Here is a 20,348-nt window from a genome sequence, read left to right on the forward strand (position 1 = left end):
CACATATCTTTAGATCCTGAAGAGATTGTCTCTGTTCTTCTTGATACAGAATTTACATTAAAAAAATTTGTTCAGAAAATAAACAAAAGATACAATTTACTTTTGTTTTAGTTTTTTTTAGTGATTATTTTTGTTAAATTTGTTGATACTGAAAGTTGTGTATGTTGACCTTTAGTAACCATGATACTTTACAGACAGAAGAAATAATTGTAAAAATAATATGTATGCTTCTACACATATAATATATGCCTTTTCACCCATTCCAGTCTTGTTAACATAGTAAAACTTGTTTATAATGTGACACCAAGCTTTACTATCTCCAAGTGAAAGAGTACTTCAACAGAATTTTTTGGGAAAAAAAATCTACAGTTATGTCTTGTTGTTCACAGGAAGGGAGGCAATAATAAGCTAATAAAGATTTATCATCGAGATGGTAAATATGGCTTTTCTGATCCTCTGACATTTAATTCTGTGGTGGAGCTCATTAGCCACTATCATCATGAATCTCTTGCCCAGTACAATCCCAAACTTGATGTGAAACTGATGTACCCAGTGTCCAGATACCAACAGGTAGGTATGATTACATAAGTTTGGGATTTTTTTTTTTTTTTTTTTGGCTGTGCTCTGTGGCATGCGGGATCTTATTTCCCTGACCATGAATTGAACCCATATTCCTGCAGTGGAAGTACAAAGTCAACTACTGGAGCACCAGGGAAGTCCTGTGGTTACACAGGCTCTTAACAGCTAATCAGCAAGTCATTTAACAAAATCATTTGATTCTAACTTACCAGGTTTATCAGGAAAAAAAAAGAAATGCTAGATGCTTAAATTTTCCCACTTAAGATTTAAGATATGTTTAGAACTTATTTTGTGACTACTATTCCTTAATATCTTGTTGCATGTGTTTGTTAACTTTATGATACAGGATGCTCGGGGCTGGTGCACTGGGGTGACCCAGAGGGATGGTACAGGGAGGGAAGTGGGAGGGGGGTTCAGGATGGGGAACGCAAGTACACCCGTGGCAGATTCATGTCTATGTATGGCAAAACCAATACAATATTGTAAAGTAATTAGCCTCCAATTAAAATAAATAAATTTATATTAAAAAAATAAAATCTTTGTGTTTGTGTTTCCTATTTATATGTCATTAAAAATTTTTTAAGTATTACCTATTTTGATGTGATCTAAAGAGGTTGATCTTAGTGTTAACAAAAGGATTTAGTGGTTTCCCATACTTGGTACTAATACAGTAGCTTAAACTTACAGCAGAAATACAATTTAAAAATAAATAGTTGTGGAAGAACCCATGTTTTAGAAATATTGACATTCTTCATTTCTTTTGTTTACCTATATAGGATCAGTTGGTAAAAGAAGATAATATTGATGCCGTCGGTAAAAAACTGCAGGAGTATCACTCTCAGTATCAGGAAAAGAGTAAAGAATATGACAGACTATATGAAGAATATACCAGAACATCCCAGGTTAGTATATTTTTGTTGTTTAGGCCAGTAAGTAGGCAGTAAGGCTTATAGTTATCTTGGATTTTCTATAATATTATTATTTTCCCTAATTCACTTGATAGTCTTTATCTGCCTTGATATCTTTTTTAAACTAAAAAAATTTATTGAAGTATAGTTGATTTACATATATAAATTCTTATGTATGAATTCTTTTTCAGATTCTTTTCCATTATAGGTTGTTTCAAGATATTGAATCTAGTTCCTTGTGTTATACAGTGAGGCCTTGTTTTAGGCTTCCTTGGTATCTCAGAAGGTAAAGCGTCTGCCTGCAATGTGGGAGACGTGGGTTCGACTCCTGGGTTGGGAAGATCCCCTGGAGAAGGAAATGGCAACCCACTCCAGGACTCTTGCTTGGAAAATCCCATGGACAGAGGAGCCATGGTAGACTACAGCCCATGGGGTCGCAAAGAATCGGACATGACTGAGCGACTTCACTTTCACTTTGTTGTTTAAGCTATCTTAGTATCTCTTTTTAAAAATTAAACTAAATTAAATTATTTATTGACTGTGCTGGGTCTTTATTGCTGCACTTGGGTTTTCTCTTAACAGTGGTGAGCAGGACCATCTCTTGTTGCAGAATACAGACGCTAGGTGTGTGGACTTAGCAGTTGTGGCTCACAGGCTTAGTTGCCCTGCACCACGTGGAATCTTTCCAGACCAGGGATCAAATCTGTGTCCCCTGCATTGTCAGGTGGACTCCCAACCACTGGACCACCAGGGAAGTCCAGTACCAACATAGTGTTGAAAAAGTTTTCAGTAGGATTTAAACACTCTGTATATGCTCCTTTATTCCTTTCCCCTTATATTGTTATCACTACTGATTACATCTTTATACATTGTCTGCCCATTAGCATAGATTTATAATTATAGTTTTATACATTTGTCCTTTAAAACATATAGAACATGGACAGAGGAGCCTGCAGGCTGTAGTCGTAGGGTCACAAAGAGTCAGGCATAACCGAAGCTACTTAGCATGCATGCAACCAAAAGTACAAAACTACTGGCTTCTATATTTGCTTATGCAGTTGCTTTTACCAGTGTTCTTTATTTATTCATGTAGCTTTGAGTTACTGTCTAGTGTCCTTTCATTTCACCCCAAAGGAGTCTCTTGAGCATTTCTTGTAGGGCAAATCTTGGGGTAACAGACTCCTTTAACTTTTGTCTTTCTGGGCTTGTCTTGTATAATTTCTCTTTCTTCATTCTTGAAGGACAGTACTTCTAGTTACAGAATTCTTGGCTGACAGTTTTTTTTTTCCCCAGGGCTTTAAATATTGCCCACCCGCTGCCTTATGGCCTGAATATTTTGGATGGCAAATTAGCTATTATTTTTTATTGAAGGCCATTTGTATATGACAAGTCACTTCTTTTTTGCTGCTTTCAAGATTCTCTCTTTGTGTTTTGACAATTCGATTACAGTTGTGAAATACTTAGTTTTTTAAAAAATATCTTTGTCTAATAGTTTGTTAACTGTTAAGGGTTAGTCAGCTGTGAGCTCTTCCAGTATTACTGTGCTTCATGGTGCCTTGTTTTGACCCTAGAATTAATGTTCTTGATTCTCAGCCCCAAAGCCCTTGATCTTGTTTCTAAGCTAGTGTCTGTGGTGTGCAGTGTAAATGCAAGAGACTGCACCAGGAGCCTCTGGACTGGAGGAGCTTATTAGGAGATATTGGCCTGTGAGAATTGCAGGTTAGGTGTGCAATACAGTGCTGACTAGGGGAAGGTGTGGGATTACAGTGGTCAGAGTTACTGTGATGGTCCATTTTTCTTTGTGAAGTGTTTGGTTTCATTTTTTTTTCAGGTTTTCTTCTATTAGCTAAGTAGTTGTTCAGAAGGACTGTAATAACCTTTTTGTCCCCTTCCTATCTGATACTTGTGCTGTGTCTGTGGTGTGACTGTGTGTATGCTGTTTTTTACACTGCAGATTTCAGGTTTTCTGTGTTCCTTTGCCTCTTCTAAGTGAATTATCTGTGATGAGACTAGTATTTGATTTAGAATGGAGAAAAAGTTACTGAGGTTTCTTCAGATTGAATCAACATAAGTGGTCAATGTTAGGGGATGGTGAAATTATCATACATATACATATATATAGCTATTAGAAGAGTTTTCAGAAATTACTTTAAAACTTGATTTTTTAAACATACAAAAGTTATATATAAGTATGTATGTTAAATATAAATATTGCTGAATTCTATGAATTAGATCACACAGCATGGAAGTCCCCATTCCCCAGAGGCAACTACTGATATTAAATGCTTCTTAGGAATTCCTTATGGCCTCAGAAATGAAAACGATGTAGCCTCAGGTAAAGGGTGGGAACTTAAACATAGACAGACTCTCTCATAGGACACCAGTAGTTTCTAACATAGCCAGTTTTAGAAAATAATTCTCCTAAATTCCAGTTTAGTTCATTTTATATTTTTAAGAAAGGTAATCTCTGTGTGTATGCGTAAGGGGGGATGGGGAGAGAGGGAGAATCAGGTACAAAAGATTAGTGCAACCATCCAAAAATATGTATTGAATACCTAGTCTAGGTAGGAAACGATATTTGACTCCAGCTATACAGAGGGAGCAGTGAGGCCTTATTTTTCAGAAGTGCAAGGTGCTCTGACATATTTGTTAACTGTATTGTGCATTAGTCAAAATGGCATGCTTTAATTTTAATCCCTTTCCTCTGCATCAAATAAAGCAGTGATGGGTTACTATAATCGTGTGGGTGAATTTATTTAAAGGGCAATGTAGAACACTATGTTTAATCTCACAGAAATATTAAGTAAAAGATTCAAAAGATATATGAGTATATTCTATAAGGTACAAAACCAAGCAAATGTTAACATTTTCATTTTGACTAGGAATATAAAGTGGTAAGGTTCCAGAAGAACAGAAGTTTTCAAATTTGTTCACTTACGTATCCCAAGTGCTTCAAATAATGCCTGGCATATAGTTGTTGTTGTTTATTCGCTAAGTTGTTTCTGGCTCTTTGAGAACCCATGGACTGTAGCCCACCAGGCTCCTCTGTCCATGGGATTTTCTAGGCAAGAATTCCAGAGTGGGTTGCCATTTCTTTCTCCAGGGGATCTTCCCAACCTAGGGATCAAACTCACGTATCTTGCATTGGCAAGCAGATTCTTTACCACTGAGCCACCATTCAATTTTTTGTTGAATGAATTTATGCAAGATAATGAACCAAAGCATTCCATCTTTGTCAAGAGCCTGAAATCAGATCTCAGTGTGGATTACAGTCTTGGGGATTACAGTCTTGGGGAAGGTTAACACTTCTATGAATGGAGATTAGAAAAAAATAGCCACCATTGCATATGGCTTTGGCTTGTGTAGAGCTGCATTTCTTTCTTATCATGACTGCAGAAAACTGAGAAAACTCCACATGTTGCACACATGCCCAATAATATCCTCATATTTAACAGCAGAATATGAGTGCTGAGCAGCTGGTATGAGACTGGGTTCTGGAAGTGGAATCCCTGCTTAGGGAACTGGGAGTGGGGCTGGATGGAGGCAATCAAAAAAGCCAGAAGGCCAAAGCTAGAAGAGGGCTAATTTCTGTGAGAACTGAGAGCGTGACCTGAGATGGGCCACGCAGAGAAGAGCCTTGGAGGCTTAAAGCTTTGGGAGGTAGGAGAAGAGAGGGAGGGATCCAGAGGGATCCAGTGATTAGCAGTTTAGGAGAAACAATGAGTGTTAAAGGGAGCTTAAAGAACTGACCTCCTCCATTTGTGTTACAGTGTTTCTAAGTGTTGTAGACCTTCTCCATGTTTTCTTTTTCTATAAAAGGAAAGATTTCATTTTAGATAAAATCTAGTTTGCTGTGGTGTAATCAGATTCTTCCCAGAGAATGGGAAGAGATGGTATACCCAGAGTTAGAGTTGGCACAGAGTGAGAATAGGCTGCATGTGGGGATATTTACATCTGGATTACATATAATTATGAGGCAAAGTGATAGGATTTAGTGATGATTTGGGATTAGACACCGGAATTCAGCCATGAGATCATTGGTGATCTTGGAAAGAGCAGTGTCTGTGGAATGGTGAGTGCAGAAGCCAGAATAGAGTTGGTTGGAGTATGAATGAGAGATGAGGAAAGAGAGAGGGCCCATATAAACAATTCTTTCAAGAAGCTGAAAAGAGAAATCAGGGTTAAGGAACTTTATTTTTTTTCAAAGTGGTGTTAAATTAGAACCTGTGTGAGAAGGAACCCTAGACTGGGAGAGTGAATGTTGTGAGAGGGACTAGTTGATATGATATGAAGTACCAGAGGAAGGGACAGGAGGTAAGGCCCAGAGAAGAGAAGAAGGGGTAGGATGGATTACAGTTTTGATGGTAGGCATAGTCGCATTGTTTATTGGGGAGCTGCTGCTTTGGCAGTGACACCAAATATTATTTCCTTTGCTGCTCTGCCTGCCAACACACACAACAGTCAGACTGTTGGTGTTTTCTTTGAGGGTCTAGGGCCAGAACTTTAATTAGTTCAGTTCAGTTGTTCAGTCATGTCCAATTCTTTGCAACCCCATGGACTGCAGCACACCAGGCCTACCTACCTGTCCATCACCAACTCCCAGAGTTTACTCAAACTTATGTCCATTGAGTTGGTGATGCCATCCAAGCATCTCATCCTCTGTCGTCCCCTTCTCCTGCTGCCCTCAATCTTTCCCAGCATCAGGGTCTTTTCCAATGAGTCAGTTCTTCTCATCAGGTGGCCAAAGTATTGGAACTTCAGCTTCAGCATCCATCCTTCCAATGATCAGGACTGATTTCCTTTAGGATGGACTGGTTGGATCTCCTTGCAGTCCAAGGGACTCTCAAGAGTCTTCTCCAGCACCACAGTTCAAAACCCTCAACTCTTCGGTGCTCAGATTTCTTGATAGTCCAGCTCTCACATCCATACGTAACTACTAGAAAAACCATAGCTTTGACTAGACGGACCTTTGTTGGCAAAGTAATGTCTCTGCTTTTTAATATGCTGTCTAGGTTGGTCATAACTTTTCTTCCAAGGAGCAAGTGCCTTTTAATTTCATGGCTGCAGTCACCATCTGCAGTGATTTTTGAGCCCAAAAAATAAAGTCTGTCACTGTTTTCAGTTTCCCCATCTATTTCCCAGGAAGTGATGGGACCAGAGGCCATGATCTTAGTTTTCTGAATGTTGAGTTTTAAGCCAACTTTTTCACACTCCTCTTTCACTTTCATCAAGAGGCTCTTTAGTTCTTCTTTGCTTTCTGCCATAAGGGTGATGCCATTTACATATCTGAGGTTATTGATATTTCTCCCAGCAATCTTGATCCTAGCTTGTGCTTCATCTGGTCCAGCATTTCTCATGATACACTCTGCATGTAAGTTAAATAAGCAGGGTGACAGTATACAGCCTCAACATACTTCTTCCCCGGTTTGGAACCCGTCTGTTGTTGCATGTCCAGTTCTAACTGTTGCTTCTTGACCTGCATACAGGTTTCTCAGGAGGCAGGTCAGGTGGTTTGATATTCCCATCTCTTGAAGAATTTTCCAGTTTGTTGTGATCCACACAGTCAAAAGCTTTGGCATAGTCAATAAAGCAGAAGTAGATGTTTTTCTGGAATTCTCTTTTTCGATGATCCAGCAGATGTTGGCAATTTGATCTCTGGTTCCTCTGTCTTTTCTAAATCCAGTTTGAACATCTGGAAGTTCCTGGTTCATGTACTGTTGAAGCCTGCCTTGGAGAATTTTGAATATTACTTTCCTAGTGTGTGAGATGAGTGCAAATGTGTGGTAGTTTGAGCATTCTTTGGCATTGCCTTTCTTTGGGATTGGAATGAAAAACTGACCTTTTCCAGTCCTGTGGCCACTGCTGAGTTTTCCTACTTTGCTGGCATATTGAGTGCAGCACTTTCACAGCATCATCTTTTAGGATTTCCATCACCTCCACTAGCTTTGTTCATAGCGATGCTTCCTAAGGCCCACACTACTTTGCACTCCAGGATGTCTGGCTCTAGGTCAGTGATCACACCATCATGATTATCTGGGTCATGAAGATCTTTTTTGTATAGTTCTTCTGTGTATTCTTGCCACCTTTTCTTAACCTGCAAGGGAGCCAAAACCCTCCACCATATTTGAGAATTGTAGAATTTATAGCTAAATATTTAGAGACAGGGATTCCAATAAGTTTACAGTACTACTTGAGATATATATATATCTCCTCAGCTATATGAAGCATCACAAGGTTCTAGTGTCCCTCGTCTGCTAATTCCCTTATGTTCCAGCCCTACTGAGCAATTGCAGATCCCTAATATCCACTTTCATTTTGTGTAAGTCATGCCATGCCATGTGTGTGCAATGCTGAATTTTCTTCTTCTACCCCAATTCTTTAAGACCTAACTCAGATGTCGCCTCCTCCATGAAGTCTCTGTAAAGCAATAAGTAACTAATTTACCCCACTTTATTTCCTCTATCATGACATGAAACAAAACCTTATTAGAGTTCAGAAATCTATTTTGCCTGTGTATTCTAAATCCTGGAGGGCAGGCCCCTTTTGTGACTCTCTTTAACACCAGATGGTACTTTCTGTGTAATGGATTCTCAGTGATCATTTGTTGAAATTAATCAGTCAAATTAATCAATTAATAATTTGTTGAAAATAATCAGTGAAATTAATCAGAGCTTTCCTGGTGGCTCAGTGGTAAAGAATCCTCCTGCCAATGCAGGACACATGGGTTTGATCCCTGGTCTGGGAAGATCCCACATGCCTCAGAGCAACTAAGCCCATGCACCCCAACTATTGAGCCTGTGCTCTAGAGCCCAGGAACTGCAACTACTGTGCCCATTTGCCACAGCTTCTGAAGCCTGCGTGCCCTAGAGCCTGTGGTCTGCAAGAAGAGAAGCCGCCATAATGAGAAGCCCGCACACTGCAACCAGAGAGTAGCCCACTCTTGCCACAAGCAGCAACGAAAGACCCAGCATAGCCAAAATTAACTACATAATAAGTAAAACATAGAATTATTAAAAAGGAATTAATCAGTGCTGAATAGTTGATGAATTGTACCATAAGCATTGAAACTTTTAAACTTATAAACATTCAGGATCGCAGTCTTTCTAGAGCTTTACACATATTTTCTTGACTTTCTAAAGTAAACAAAATTTAGCCCTCTTTGAAAATTTTAGGGGAGTCATGATTCAGATGCTAAAGTGTACACATACGCTCAGAGCTCATTGGAACATGGAGGACCACTTACCCTAGTGTGAGGGGCTTAGCCTCCTGGGCTTCTGTTTTGTGGTGTTTTTAGTTTTTCATCTTATTTTGCATCTGATTTTAGCAGCTTTCTTCCCCTTCCTCATTTTCTTCTTCTAATGAGATGAATCTACTAATGAATCTATTTGGAAAATGACATGCTTTAGAAATGAAGTAAGACTAAATAGACTCTATAAGGCTTTTCTGGAAAATAAGGTTTTGCATGCTGGTGCACAAACTCTGTTCTGTCTCTTCAGTCCATCAGCACTTTTTAGGGGTCAGTACTGCAGCAGTTAAAAAGGAGGAACTTGATCTTGTCTTCAGGGTATGCAGGGTTAATCTCTTAGCAGCTCAGAGGCCTTTCTGTGGTTCTCAGCTATATTTCAAGTAATAGTTATTTTTCTTTCATTTTAGGGTTTTAATGATATATTTCATATATAAATAATGGTAGCAGGGTCTTGTTTTGGCCCCCTTAATTTGATCTCATATGGAATCATAACTAGAATTTTAAGATTTGTTTTAAGACTAAGGTTACAAAAAGAAATACAAAGATAATGAAGCGTGTTTATCTTTTTTTATCCTATAGGAAATACAGATGAAGAGGACTGCAATTGAAGCTTTTAATGAAACAATTAAAATATTTGAAGAGCAGTGTCATACACAAGAACAACATAGCAAAGAATATATTGAGCGATTTCGAAAAGAAGGGAATGAAAAGGAAATTGAACGGTAAATCTACCTAATATCTCCAAGTGCATCAGTGAGCCAAGACTTTTTTCTTCTTTAATCATCTCTGTCATGTCTGCTTTTACCTCCTCAGACTTGACAGTCCTGCCATATGGAGTTACTTGGTGTTCACACTAATGGTACCAAGCTGAACCTTCTTTCTTCTGCATTCTTTCTCCATCCTCCTAAATTGTTGACCCCTTTAGCACTCAGCTTAGACATGACTTTCTAGAAAATTTTCTCTGATTCCCTAGATTGTTTTAGGGGCTTTTTGTCCCCATTTCTGTAGCATCTGATCCTGATCCTTACTGTAACATTTACTGAAAGTCACACTCACAGAATTGTGAGCTTGTTGAGTGAGGGTGGTGGCTTATTTTCCTTGATAGCTTCAGAATGTGTTACAGTGTCTGAGAGTACATAGTGGTGAATAGAGTTAATAGAAATGCTGAAGACTGTATGCCTGACCAGATATGGCAGGTGTGGGAGAAGCCAAAGATTATTCCTAGATTTCTGGTATTAGTGACTAAGGGATGGTGTAATTCATCAAAATGGGAAGTACATGAGGGGAGTTTGGAGTGGGAACCAGTGAGTTTTGAGGTTCTTATGAAAACCCAAATGGAATTGTCTGAGTGGTAGGCAGTTGATTATTTGGATTTGGAACTCTACAGAAAGGATTTGAGGGGTAAAAGTGTGTAGATTATAGTAGATGATAAGGATGAGATGACACAGAGAATGAGAAACATGAGAAGTATTGAATCTGGCAACTAAAAGAATACTGGGAACGTTTATCAAAGGAAATTTAGTGGAGTGTTAAAAAATGAGCCAAGTAACAGCAGGTTGAGAGGTGCAAAAGTAGATAATAAACCTGAATCATGAAGGGAAAGCAAAATTATTGCTCATATTAGCACCAAAGTGTTAGTGAACTTTTGTGCCTAAGAATAGTATTAAGTGCTGTGAGGCAGTATAGCTTAATAGCTTAAGTTCAGTTCAGTTTAGCCACTCAGTCCTGTCCAACTCTTTGCAACCCCATGGACTGCAGCACGCCAGGCCTACCTGTCCATCACCAACTCCCAGAGTTTACTCAAACCCATGTGCATAGAGTCGGTGATGCCATCCAAGCATCTCATCCTCTGTCGTCCCCTTCTCCTCCTGCCCTCAATCTTTCCAAGTGTCAGGGTCTTTTCAAATGAGTCGGTTCTTTGCATCAGGTGGCCAAAGTATTGGAACTTCAGCTTCAGCATCCATCCTTCCAATGAGCAATCAGGACTGATTTCCTTTAAGATGGATTGGTTGAATCTCCTTGCATTCCAAGGGACTCTCAAGAATCTTCTCCAGCACCACAGTTCAAAAGCATCAGTTCTTCGGTGCTCAGCTTTCTTTATAGTCCAGCTCTCAACATCCATACATGACTACTAGAAAAACCATAGCTTTGACTAGACGGACCTTTGTTGGCAAAGTAATGTCTCTGCTTTTTAATATGCTGTCTAGGTTGGTCATAGCTTTTCTTCCAGGGAGCAAGGGTCTTTTAATTTCATGGCTGCAGTCACCATCTGCAGTGATTTTCGAGCCCCCCAAAATAAAGTCAGCCACTGTTTCCACTGTTTCCCCATCTATTTGCCATGAAGTGATGGGACTGGATGCCATGATCTTCATTTTCTGAATGTTGAATTTTAAGCCAACTTTTTCACTCTCCTCTTTCACGTTCATCAAGAGGCTCTTTAGTTCTTTGCTTTCTGCTATAAGTGTGGTGTCATCTGCATATCTGAGGTTATTGATATTTCTCCAGCAATCTTGATCCCAACTTGTGCTTCATCCAGCCCAGCGTTTCTCATGATGTACTCTGCATGTAAGTTAAATAAGCAGGGTGACAATATACAGCCTTGACTTACTCCTTTTCCTATTTGGAACCAGTCTGTTGTTCCATGTCCAGTTCTACTTGTTGCTTCTTGACCTGCATACAGATTTCTCAAGAGGCAGGTCAGGTGGTGTGATATTCCCATCTCTTGAAGAATTTTCCACAGTTTGTTGTGATCCACAAAGTCAAAGGCTTTGGCATAGTCAATAAAGCAGAAATAGATGTTTTTCTGGAACTCCTGCTTTTTTGATCATCCAGCCGATGTTGGCAATTTGATCTCTGGTTCCTCTGTCTTTTCTTGAACATCTGGAAGTTCATGGTTCAGGTATTGCTGAAGCCTGGCTTGGAGAATTTTGAGCATTACTTTACTAGCATGTGAGATGAGTGCAATTGTGTGCTAGTTTGAGCATTCTTTGGCATTGCCTTTTTTGGGGACTGGAACGAAAACTGACCATTTCTAGTTCTGTGGCCACTACTGAGTTTTCCAAATTTGCTGAGATATTGAGTGCAGCACTTTCACAGCATCATCTTTTAGGATTTGAAATAGCTCAACTGGAATTCCATCACCTCCACTAGCTTTGTCCGTAGTGATGCTTTCTAAGGCCTGCTCTGCTTTGCACTCCAGGATGTCTGGGTCTAGGTCAGTGATCACACCATCATGATTATCTGGGTCATGAAGATCTTTTTTGTACAGTTCTTCTGTGTATTCTTGCCACCTCTCTTAATATTTTCTGCTTCTGTTAGGTCCATACCATTTCTGCCCTTTATCAAGCCCATCTTTGCATAAAATGTTCCCTTGGTATCTCTAATTTTGAAGAGATCTCTAGTCTTTTCCATTCTTTTGTTTTCCTCTATTTCTTTGCATTGGTCACTGAGGAAGGCTTTCTTATCTCTCATTGCTGTTCTTTGGAACTCTGCATTCAAATGGGTGTATCTTTTTCCTTTTCTTCTTTGCCTTTTGCTTCTCTTCTTTTCACAGCTATTTGTAAGACCTCCTCAGACAACCATTTTGCCTTTTTACATTTCTTTTTGTGTTTAATGGCTTAAACCATGGGCTTAAATTCTGTGCATGCATGCTAAGTCACTTCAGTTGTGTCCAACTCTGCGACCCCATGGACTGTAGCCCACTAGGCTCCTCTGTCCATGGGATTCTCCAGGCAAGAATACTGGAGTGGGTTGTCATGCCCTTCTTCCGGGGATCTTCCTGATCCAGAGATGGAACCCCTGTCTCCTGCATTAACAGGTGTGTTCTTTACCATTAGCGCCACCTGGCTGTGTTGCCTTCATTGAGTTACTAACTCTCTGGACTTGTTTCTTTCTCCGTAAAACTGTGAATAAAATCTTGTTGAAATGCTCTGAGGACTAAGTAATACACACATACACTTTATGGTAGAGAAAGCTGTGTATATGTGTGAGTGTGTGTGAGTATCTTGACATTACAGTACCAATAAGTGACCATTATTAATAGTGAAGAAATGGAAAAGAACTTGTAGTTTAGTTGCATAGGGAGTTAAAGTATCATGATGAAGTTTTAATGGTAATAGGAAACTGTTTATTATTGAGTGACAAGTGAGCAATGGGCAGTTGTTGCCTTAGGGTTCAGAGCACGGCAAAACTTTGTGTGGTGGAAAAGCTTAGGGTCATCATCTACTGAGTGCTTACCAAGATGTCCCAGACACTGTTTGGTCCTTTCACATGTTATGAGCACATTTAGTTCACACAGTAACCCAGCTTTACTTGTTCATTCATGGCTGGGTCCAGGGCCCAAACAACATCATCAGGATTCTCCTTGTTCTCTGTCTGTTGGCTCAGTTTTCTTCTGTGTTGGCTTCATCCTCAGGCAGGCTTTCCCTTCAAGGCAGTAGTATAAACTGTTGGGAGGCCTAGAATCACATGTTAACAACTTAACAATCTCAGTGGAAAGAGAGAATCTGTCTACAATATATCTAGCAAGAGCCCTAGATTTGACTGTCATTGGGTCAGTTTGGGTATTATTCTGCTTTCTGAACAAGTCACTGTGGCCTGAGGCAGGGGTAGGATGGAACAGAACAGTCTTCTTGGCCAGGAGAGGTTGTGTGGATCTTCACCAATGAATCTGAGATGGGAACAGGAGCCCTTCCCTACAGGGAACATGACAGTGCTCTTCCCAGAGGGGTGAGAATAAATATGTGCCAGGCAAAAACAGCAGATGTCCACCGCATTGAGGGTGTTAGGACCGTGTGCACACTGTAGAATGCTTCTGCTTGGTTTCTGTTTTAGCCTTAATATGTCAAATATTTTCACAGAATTATGATGAATTATGACAAGTTGAAATCACGTCTGGGTGAGATTCATGATAGCAAAATGCGTCTTGAACAGGATTTGAAGAAACAAGCTTTGGATAACCGAGAAATAGACAAAAAAATGAATAGTATCAAACCTGACCTGATCCAGCTGCGCAAGATCAGAGATCAGCACCTTGTGTGAGTATTCTGGGCCTGTGGGGAGGACACCCCGGCAACACCTGATCCTGCTGCATGAGAGACATTAGAGGTAGAAGAAGAGATTTGTAATTGAGACCTGGCCAGTGGGACTGTAAGAATTTAGGAGAGTGGTCCTGTTAGTAGTAGGGTGTTACAGTCCACTAAAGTCAAGTGTGTGGGGATTAGGAGGTAGGGCTGTAATCCATACAAATGAACAGTGATGGAGCGTAAAAAGTGCAGATTAATTAAAGTTTGCCTAAAACACAAAACCCAGAATCTTTGGTTACCTAGAAAAACTGTAGAAATAGAAATTACCCCTGACAGGCAAGGAAACTAAAAGTGGGAACCTACAAGTAAGTATACAGAATGGTCCACTGAAGAGTTTTTATTTTTAAGGAAAAAATTCTATATTTAAGTAATAGAAATGTTTGAAAACACTTATGAAAAATGGCACACCTGAAGAGTGATGGAATATTATATGATTTAGCTAGATATAGGGATATTATCTAAATATAGATGGAAAGATATATTATCAGAACAAGATATATGGATTAGATTTTTAGGCCAGATGACTGCTTCATAGAAGGAGATCATCACTGAGAAAGAAAATTGTATTAGGTTTAGTTCTAGGTAATGAAGAGACTGTTTTGTAATATGTTTATGGGTGACTTTCGTGCATATAACACGGTTCACACTCCTTGGCAGGAGGAGGCAGAGTAAAGACCTCTGACTGGGTTTTCTATAGACTTCAGGGTTTCTTCGTGTGAGAAGGAGGGAGAGGATAAAATACAAGTTTAAAGGTTGGAACATTGGCTGTTGAGTTTTAGGAGAGGAAAATTTAAGGTGATTGTTTCAGAAGCAAACAATTACTGAGTAGTTTTTAATAACACTCGTCTAGAGATCTTTTAGTTTGCTACTGTGGCCACTGAGAGTCAAGCAAGCACACATAGCATCAGAAGAGCTTGGGAAGCAAGGCCAGGAGGTGGCTTTGTGTACAAGTAGGGTGTGTCTGCTCTTGGAATATTTATATGGTTCTGGTCACATGATGAAGCTAAAGAAAAGCCCCAGAAGGCTGTGTCATGGACCAAAGGAATGAATGGAAGCATTTCTTTGCCCTGGAAAGTGATGAGATATTGAGAAACCTACCATTTCTAGATGCATGACTAAGTATGGCAAACTAGACCTTGAAAATTCCTTTAACAAGTTCTGTAAGCTAAATATAAAATAGAATTTAGGTACCATCATGGGTGCTGAGCCATGACCTATTTATATCCTGCTAGAATGTTTAGGGAGACACAGAAACCATTACCTCTTTTGGAACCATTGCTTCAGGGAGAACAGTCCAGTGTCCATACTCCATGCTTTGATGTTTCTACCAAAGACAGCACTAGGATTGATGGGCTTGATCTGCTCTAACACTGAAACTGTATAGTCAGTCCTGGAAGAGACTGGTTGTACTGCTACCTGATGCTGAATATGACCTCTCTTTGGTCCTGTTTTGAAGTTGGAATAGGTTGGAATTCTGCCTCACCTAAGAAGAGATTGTCATTAGTTCATCAAGTCCTCTTTGCATGTGGCCATTTCTCTGATTTCTTGCTATATATATAGCCCATAAGGACTTTTTGAGATTTTTCTTCTGCTGAGATTCCAATGTACTGTTTCTAGAATATTCTTGAATGCTTAAATCAGGATTTCATTTCTTAAATATAAAATAAGTCAGTTCAGTTCAGTCACTCAGTCGTGTCCAACTCTTTGCGACCCCATTAACAGCAGCACACCAGGCCTCCCTGTCCATCACCAACTCCCAGAGCCTATACAAACTCATGTCCATTGAGTCAGTGATGCCATCCAACCATCTCATCCTCTGTCGTCCCCTTCTCCTCCTGCCCTCAATCTTTCCCAGCATCAGGGTCTTTTCAAATGGGTTAGCTCTTCTCATCAGGTGGCCAAAGTATTGGAGTTTCAGCTTCAACATCAGTCCTTCCAGTGAACACCCAGGACTGATATCCTTTAGGATGGACTGGTTGGACCTCCTTGCAGTCCAAGGGACTCTCAAGAGTCTTCTCCAACACCACAGCTCAAAAGCATCAATTCTTTGATGCTCAGCTTTCTTTATAGTCCAACTCGCACATCCATACATGACCACAGGAAAAACCATAGCCTTGACTAGATGGACCTTTGTTGGCAAAGTAATGTCTCTGCTTTTTAATATGATTGGTCATAACTCTAGGTTGGTCATAACTTTCCCTCCAAGGAGTAAGTGTCTTTTAATTTCATGGCTGCAGTCACCATCTGCAGTGATTTTGGAACCCCAAAAAATAAAGTCAGCCACTGTTTCCACTGTTTCCCCATCTATTTGCCATGAAGTGATGGGACTGGATGCCATGATTTTAGTTCTCTGAATGTTGAGTTTTAAGCCAACTTTTTCACTCTCCTCTTTCACTTTCATCAGGAGGCTCTTTAGTTCTTCACTTTCTGCCATAAGGGTGGTGTCATCTGCATATCTGAGGTTATTGATATTTCTCCCAGAAATCTTGATTCCACCTTGTGCTTCATCCAGCCCAACGTTTCTCATGATGTACTCTGCATAGAAGTTAAATAAACAGGGTGACAATATACAGCCTTGATGTACTCCTTTTCCTATTTGGAACCAGTCTGTTGTTCCATGTCCAGTTCTAACTGTTGCTTCCTGACCTGCATACAGATTTCTCAAAAGGCAGGTCGGGTGGTCTGGTATTCCTATCTCTTTCACAATTTTCCACAGTTTATTGTGATCCACACAGTCAAAGGCTTTGGCATAGTCAGTAAAGCAGAAATAGATGTTTTTCTGGAACTCGCTGGCTTTTTCAATGATCCAGTGGATGTTGGCAGTTCAATCTCTGGTTCCTCTGCCTTTTCTAAATCCAACTTGAACATCTGGAAGTTCACGGTTCATGTATTGCTGAAGCCTGGCTTGGAGAATTTTGAGCATTACTTTACTAGCGTGTGTGAGTGCAGTTGTGCAGTAGTTTGAGCATTCTTTGGCATTGCCCTTCTTTGGGATTGGAATGAAAACTGACCTTTTCCAGTCCGGTGGCCACTGCTGTGTTTTCCAAATTTGCTGAGATATTGAGTGCAGCACTTTCACAGCATCATCTTTTAGGATTTGAAATAGCTCAACTGGAATTCCATCCCCTCCACTAGCTTTGTTCTTAGTGATGGTTCCTAAGGCCCACTTGACTTCACATTCCAGGATCTGGCTCCAGGTGAGTGATCACACCATCGTGATTATCTGGGTCGTGAAGATCATTTTGTATAGTTCTTCTTTGTATTCTTGCCACCCCTTCTTAATATCTTCTACTTCTGTCAGGTCCATACTATTTCTGTCCTTTATCGAGCCCATCTTTGCATGAAATGTGCTCTTGGTATCTCTAAGTTTCTTGAAGAGATCTCTAGTCTTTCTCATTCTGTTGTTTTCCTCTATTTCTTTGCATTGATCGCTGAGGAAGGCTTTCTTATCTCTCCTTGCTATTCTTTAGAATAAAATATTTCTTAAATATAAAAGCCTTTATTTATTTATTTTAATTTTATTTTTTGCTTGCCATCCGTGGCTTGCAGGATCTTGGTTCCCCAATCAGGGATTGAAGCCAGGCCCACGACAGTGAAAGTGCCAAGTCCTAACCATTGAACCACCAGGGAATTTCCTAAAATCCTTTAAAATTCCTTTTTTATAAAAGGGGTTCATTTGCAATTCTTTTCCATTAGGAGTTAGTTTTCATGATTATTGCTTCCTTTTCCTGGTTTTCATAAACCTAAATTCATAAATTCAAAATAAAGAATAACTTGCCATAATACAACTTAGTCTAACTTGACTGATAAACTATGACTTACTGCCATCCTAGAATAGGCTCTGTGTAGTGTGCATCAGTCCATCCACAGCAATGCCCTAAGTAACATTGTTATCAAAAATTAGATGGTCATTAGCAGTTGATCATATTTTTAAAAGCTGGGAGAAACAGCTGATCAGATAGATGATAAGATATTAGAGACTAGAAAGATTTCAGGAGATTGAAACTATGATCCAGATTGAGTATCATAAAACTTAATTTGAATAAATATCATCTTACACATTCAACTTCCCAAATATAAAATTAGAGTGGCGAGATGGGGCAGCAGTGTGAAGGAATTCTGAAGGATATTACCATGCCAATAATTGTTCAGTTAAGATACAGATTGTGACTAGAAAAGTTAGTTTAATCTTACCTTAAAATGTATCCTAAATAAGCCATCCTCTTATGCTGTGCAAACAGTCCTTGAGTTCAGGACGCCATCTCTTTATCAGAGGATCATAGGTTCTGGGAAAAAAGTCCGCTTAAAGTTAATCCATTTCATTGGGTGTGCTGGAATTTTCCATTTGCCTTCACAATTTCTGTTCTTCTTTTTCTACCCTGCTCTGTGCATAAGAAAACGGATCTCTTTGCCCTCTGGCTTCTCATTAGCTTTGGCCATTTGAAGGCACAGGCGGGAGATGAGAGGGCAGAAGGAAAGGAAAGTAAGAATATTTTATATTCTAACTTCTTCCCCTTGTGATCCCTATGAGATGGCTGTGTCCTCATTTTCTACCAAAGGTAGCACTCCCCAAATGGTACTCTCTGGCTTCAAGTCACTGCTGTCTACAGCCGATTCTTCAATTCTAGGATACCTTGGCCTCACACTGTTGCTAGCCCCAGGGAGTTTCTCTAAAACATCTCCTGGCCTTTGTAAATAGTGAACTCTCCTCAGCTGCCAGTTTGACTGTGCCTTATCCTTCTAGCTAAGACCCTAACTGATACAAACTAAGTGAAATGTCATCAGTTCAGTTCAGTTCAGTCGCTCAGTCGTGGCCGACTCTTTGCAACCCCATGAATCGCAGCACTCCAGGCCTCCCTGTCTATCACCAACTCCCGGAGTTCGCTCAGACTCATGTCCATCGAGTCGGTGATGCCATCCAGCCATCTCATCCTCTGTCATCCCCTTCTCCTCCTGCCCCCAATCCCTCCCAGCATCAGAGTCTTTTCCATTGAGTCAGCTCTTCACATGAGGTGGCCAAAGTACTGGAGTTTCAGCTTTAGCATCATTCCTTCCAAAGAACACCCAGGGCTGATCTCCTTGAGAATGGACTGGTTGGATCTCCTTGCAGTCCAAGGGACTCTCAAGAGTCTTCTCCAACGCCACAGTTCAAAAGCATCAGTTCTTCGGCGCTCAGCTTTCTTCACAGTCCAACTCTCACATCCATACCTGACTACTGGAAAAACCATAGCCTTGACTAGACGGACCTTTGTTGGCAAAGTAATGTCTCTGCTTTTGAATATGCTATCTAGGTTGGTCATAACTTTCCTTCTAAGGAATAAGCACCTTTTAATTTCATGGCTGCAGTCACCATCTGCAGTGATTTTGGAGCCCCAAAAATAAAGTCTGACACTGTTTGCACTGGACATAGTAGATAGTAAACACAATTATAGTTTGATTGGAGATTTTAAGTTCAAAATGAAACTGAAGATAAAGAGAATAAGTTCATCTTATGTGCACTGAATTTATGTTATAACTTCAACTTTATATCTTTTTTAGAATAAACAAACAAAAAAGGACCACATAATTAGTAATAGAATGCTAGTTGGATGATGCTTTGTTCAGGTTTTATCTCTAGAATGTATTGTTTTATACATGATAAGGAAAATAAGGAAAAGTGTAGAGAGTGACTGGTGGACTGCCTTAGTTGGGACAATTAGGGTAGTCCTCCCCGAGGAGATGTTTATGATGAGATCTGAATGAACAGGGGCTTGGTTGGGGGATGATGATGAATGAAAGAGTTTTTATACTCAAGTTTTAGGCCATCGTCCATCTCAGTGAAGCTAAATGAAATGGTTTATATCATTTTACATCTAAAATGTTGGTATATTTAAAAATACTGTGATTTTCCTGGTGATGAAGTAAATTTGCATTAATTACTCAGATTGCTACCCTGAATTTCTTGTGGCTTGCTTTGCGTGTAAAAATAGACCTTGAAATTCTGTTTTAGAATTTTAAACTCAATGTATTAACAGTAGGTCATGGAGGAATTGCATCCTGTGGCTCAGTGGAGATTGCAAAGGTGACACATGCTCACCTAACAAACAATTTCAAAAACAACTGTCCCGTGGTGTTTGAGTGCAAGGATATGTGTGCTTGTGGTGATATAACCTCCTAGAAAAGGAAAGTGAAAAATGAGGGACGTGCCTAATTTCAAGTAGCTTTCTGTTTCTGCCTTTTTGCTGAAAGTTGAAGGAAAAGTAATAGAGAAACTATTAAATTTAGGGAAATCTCTGGCCATTCTTAGTGGCACTGGGGAAAGCAAGCTCCTGGGCCTGGATGTTTGATTGGCTTGGATGTGTCTACTTTGCACCGATGCTGACACTGGTGTCTTTCTTCTGGTAGGTGGCTCAATCACAAAGGAGTGAGACAGAAGCGCCTAAATGCCTGGCTGGGAATCAAGAATGAGGATGTTGATGAGTAAGTTCTCACTGTACCTTTCCGTCAGAGGGCTTTGTTCCCAGTGTAAGACATAGGCCTGAGTTACTTGAG

At 39.9% G+C, this 20,348-nt stretch overlaps 1 protein-coding gene across 1 annotated transcript in view; it reads left to right on the forward strand.

Annotated features, from left to right (window-relative positions):
• Positions 1-20,348, forward strand: part of PIK3R3 (phosphoinositide-3-kinase regulatory subunit 3) — a 100,803-nt gene that overhangs the window by 71,618 nt on the left and 8,837 nt on the right. The window contains exons 4-8 of the mRNA XM_052636708.1: positions 390-570; positions 1,356-1,481; positions 9,313-9,455; positions 13,593-13,769; positions 20,202-20,276. Coding sequence (XP_052492668.1) covers positions 390-570; positions 1,356-1,481; positions 9,313-9,455; positions 13,593-13,769; positions 20,202-20,276 — 702 coding nt within the window. The remainder of the gene's footprint in view (positions 1-389; positions 571-1,355; positions 1,482-9,312; positions 9,456-13,592; positions 13,770-20,201; positions 20,277-20,348) is intronic.

This window comes from Budorcas taxicolor, chromosome 3, assembly GCF_023091745.1.
Source record: "Budorcas taxicolor isolate Tak-1 chromosome 3, Takin1.1, whole genome shotgun sequence".
In the NCBI taxonomy this organism is placed as follows: domain Eukaryota; kingdom Metazoa; phylum Chordata; class Mammalia; order Artiodactyla; family Bovidae; genus Budorcas; species Budorcas taxicolor.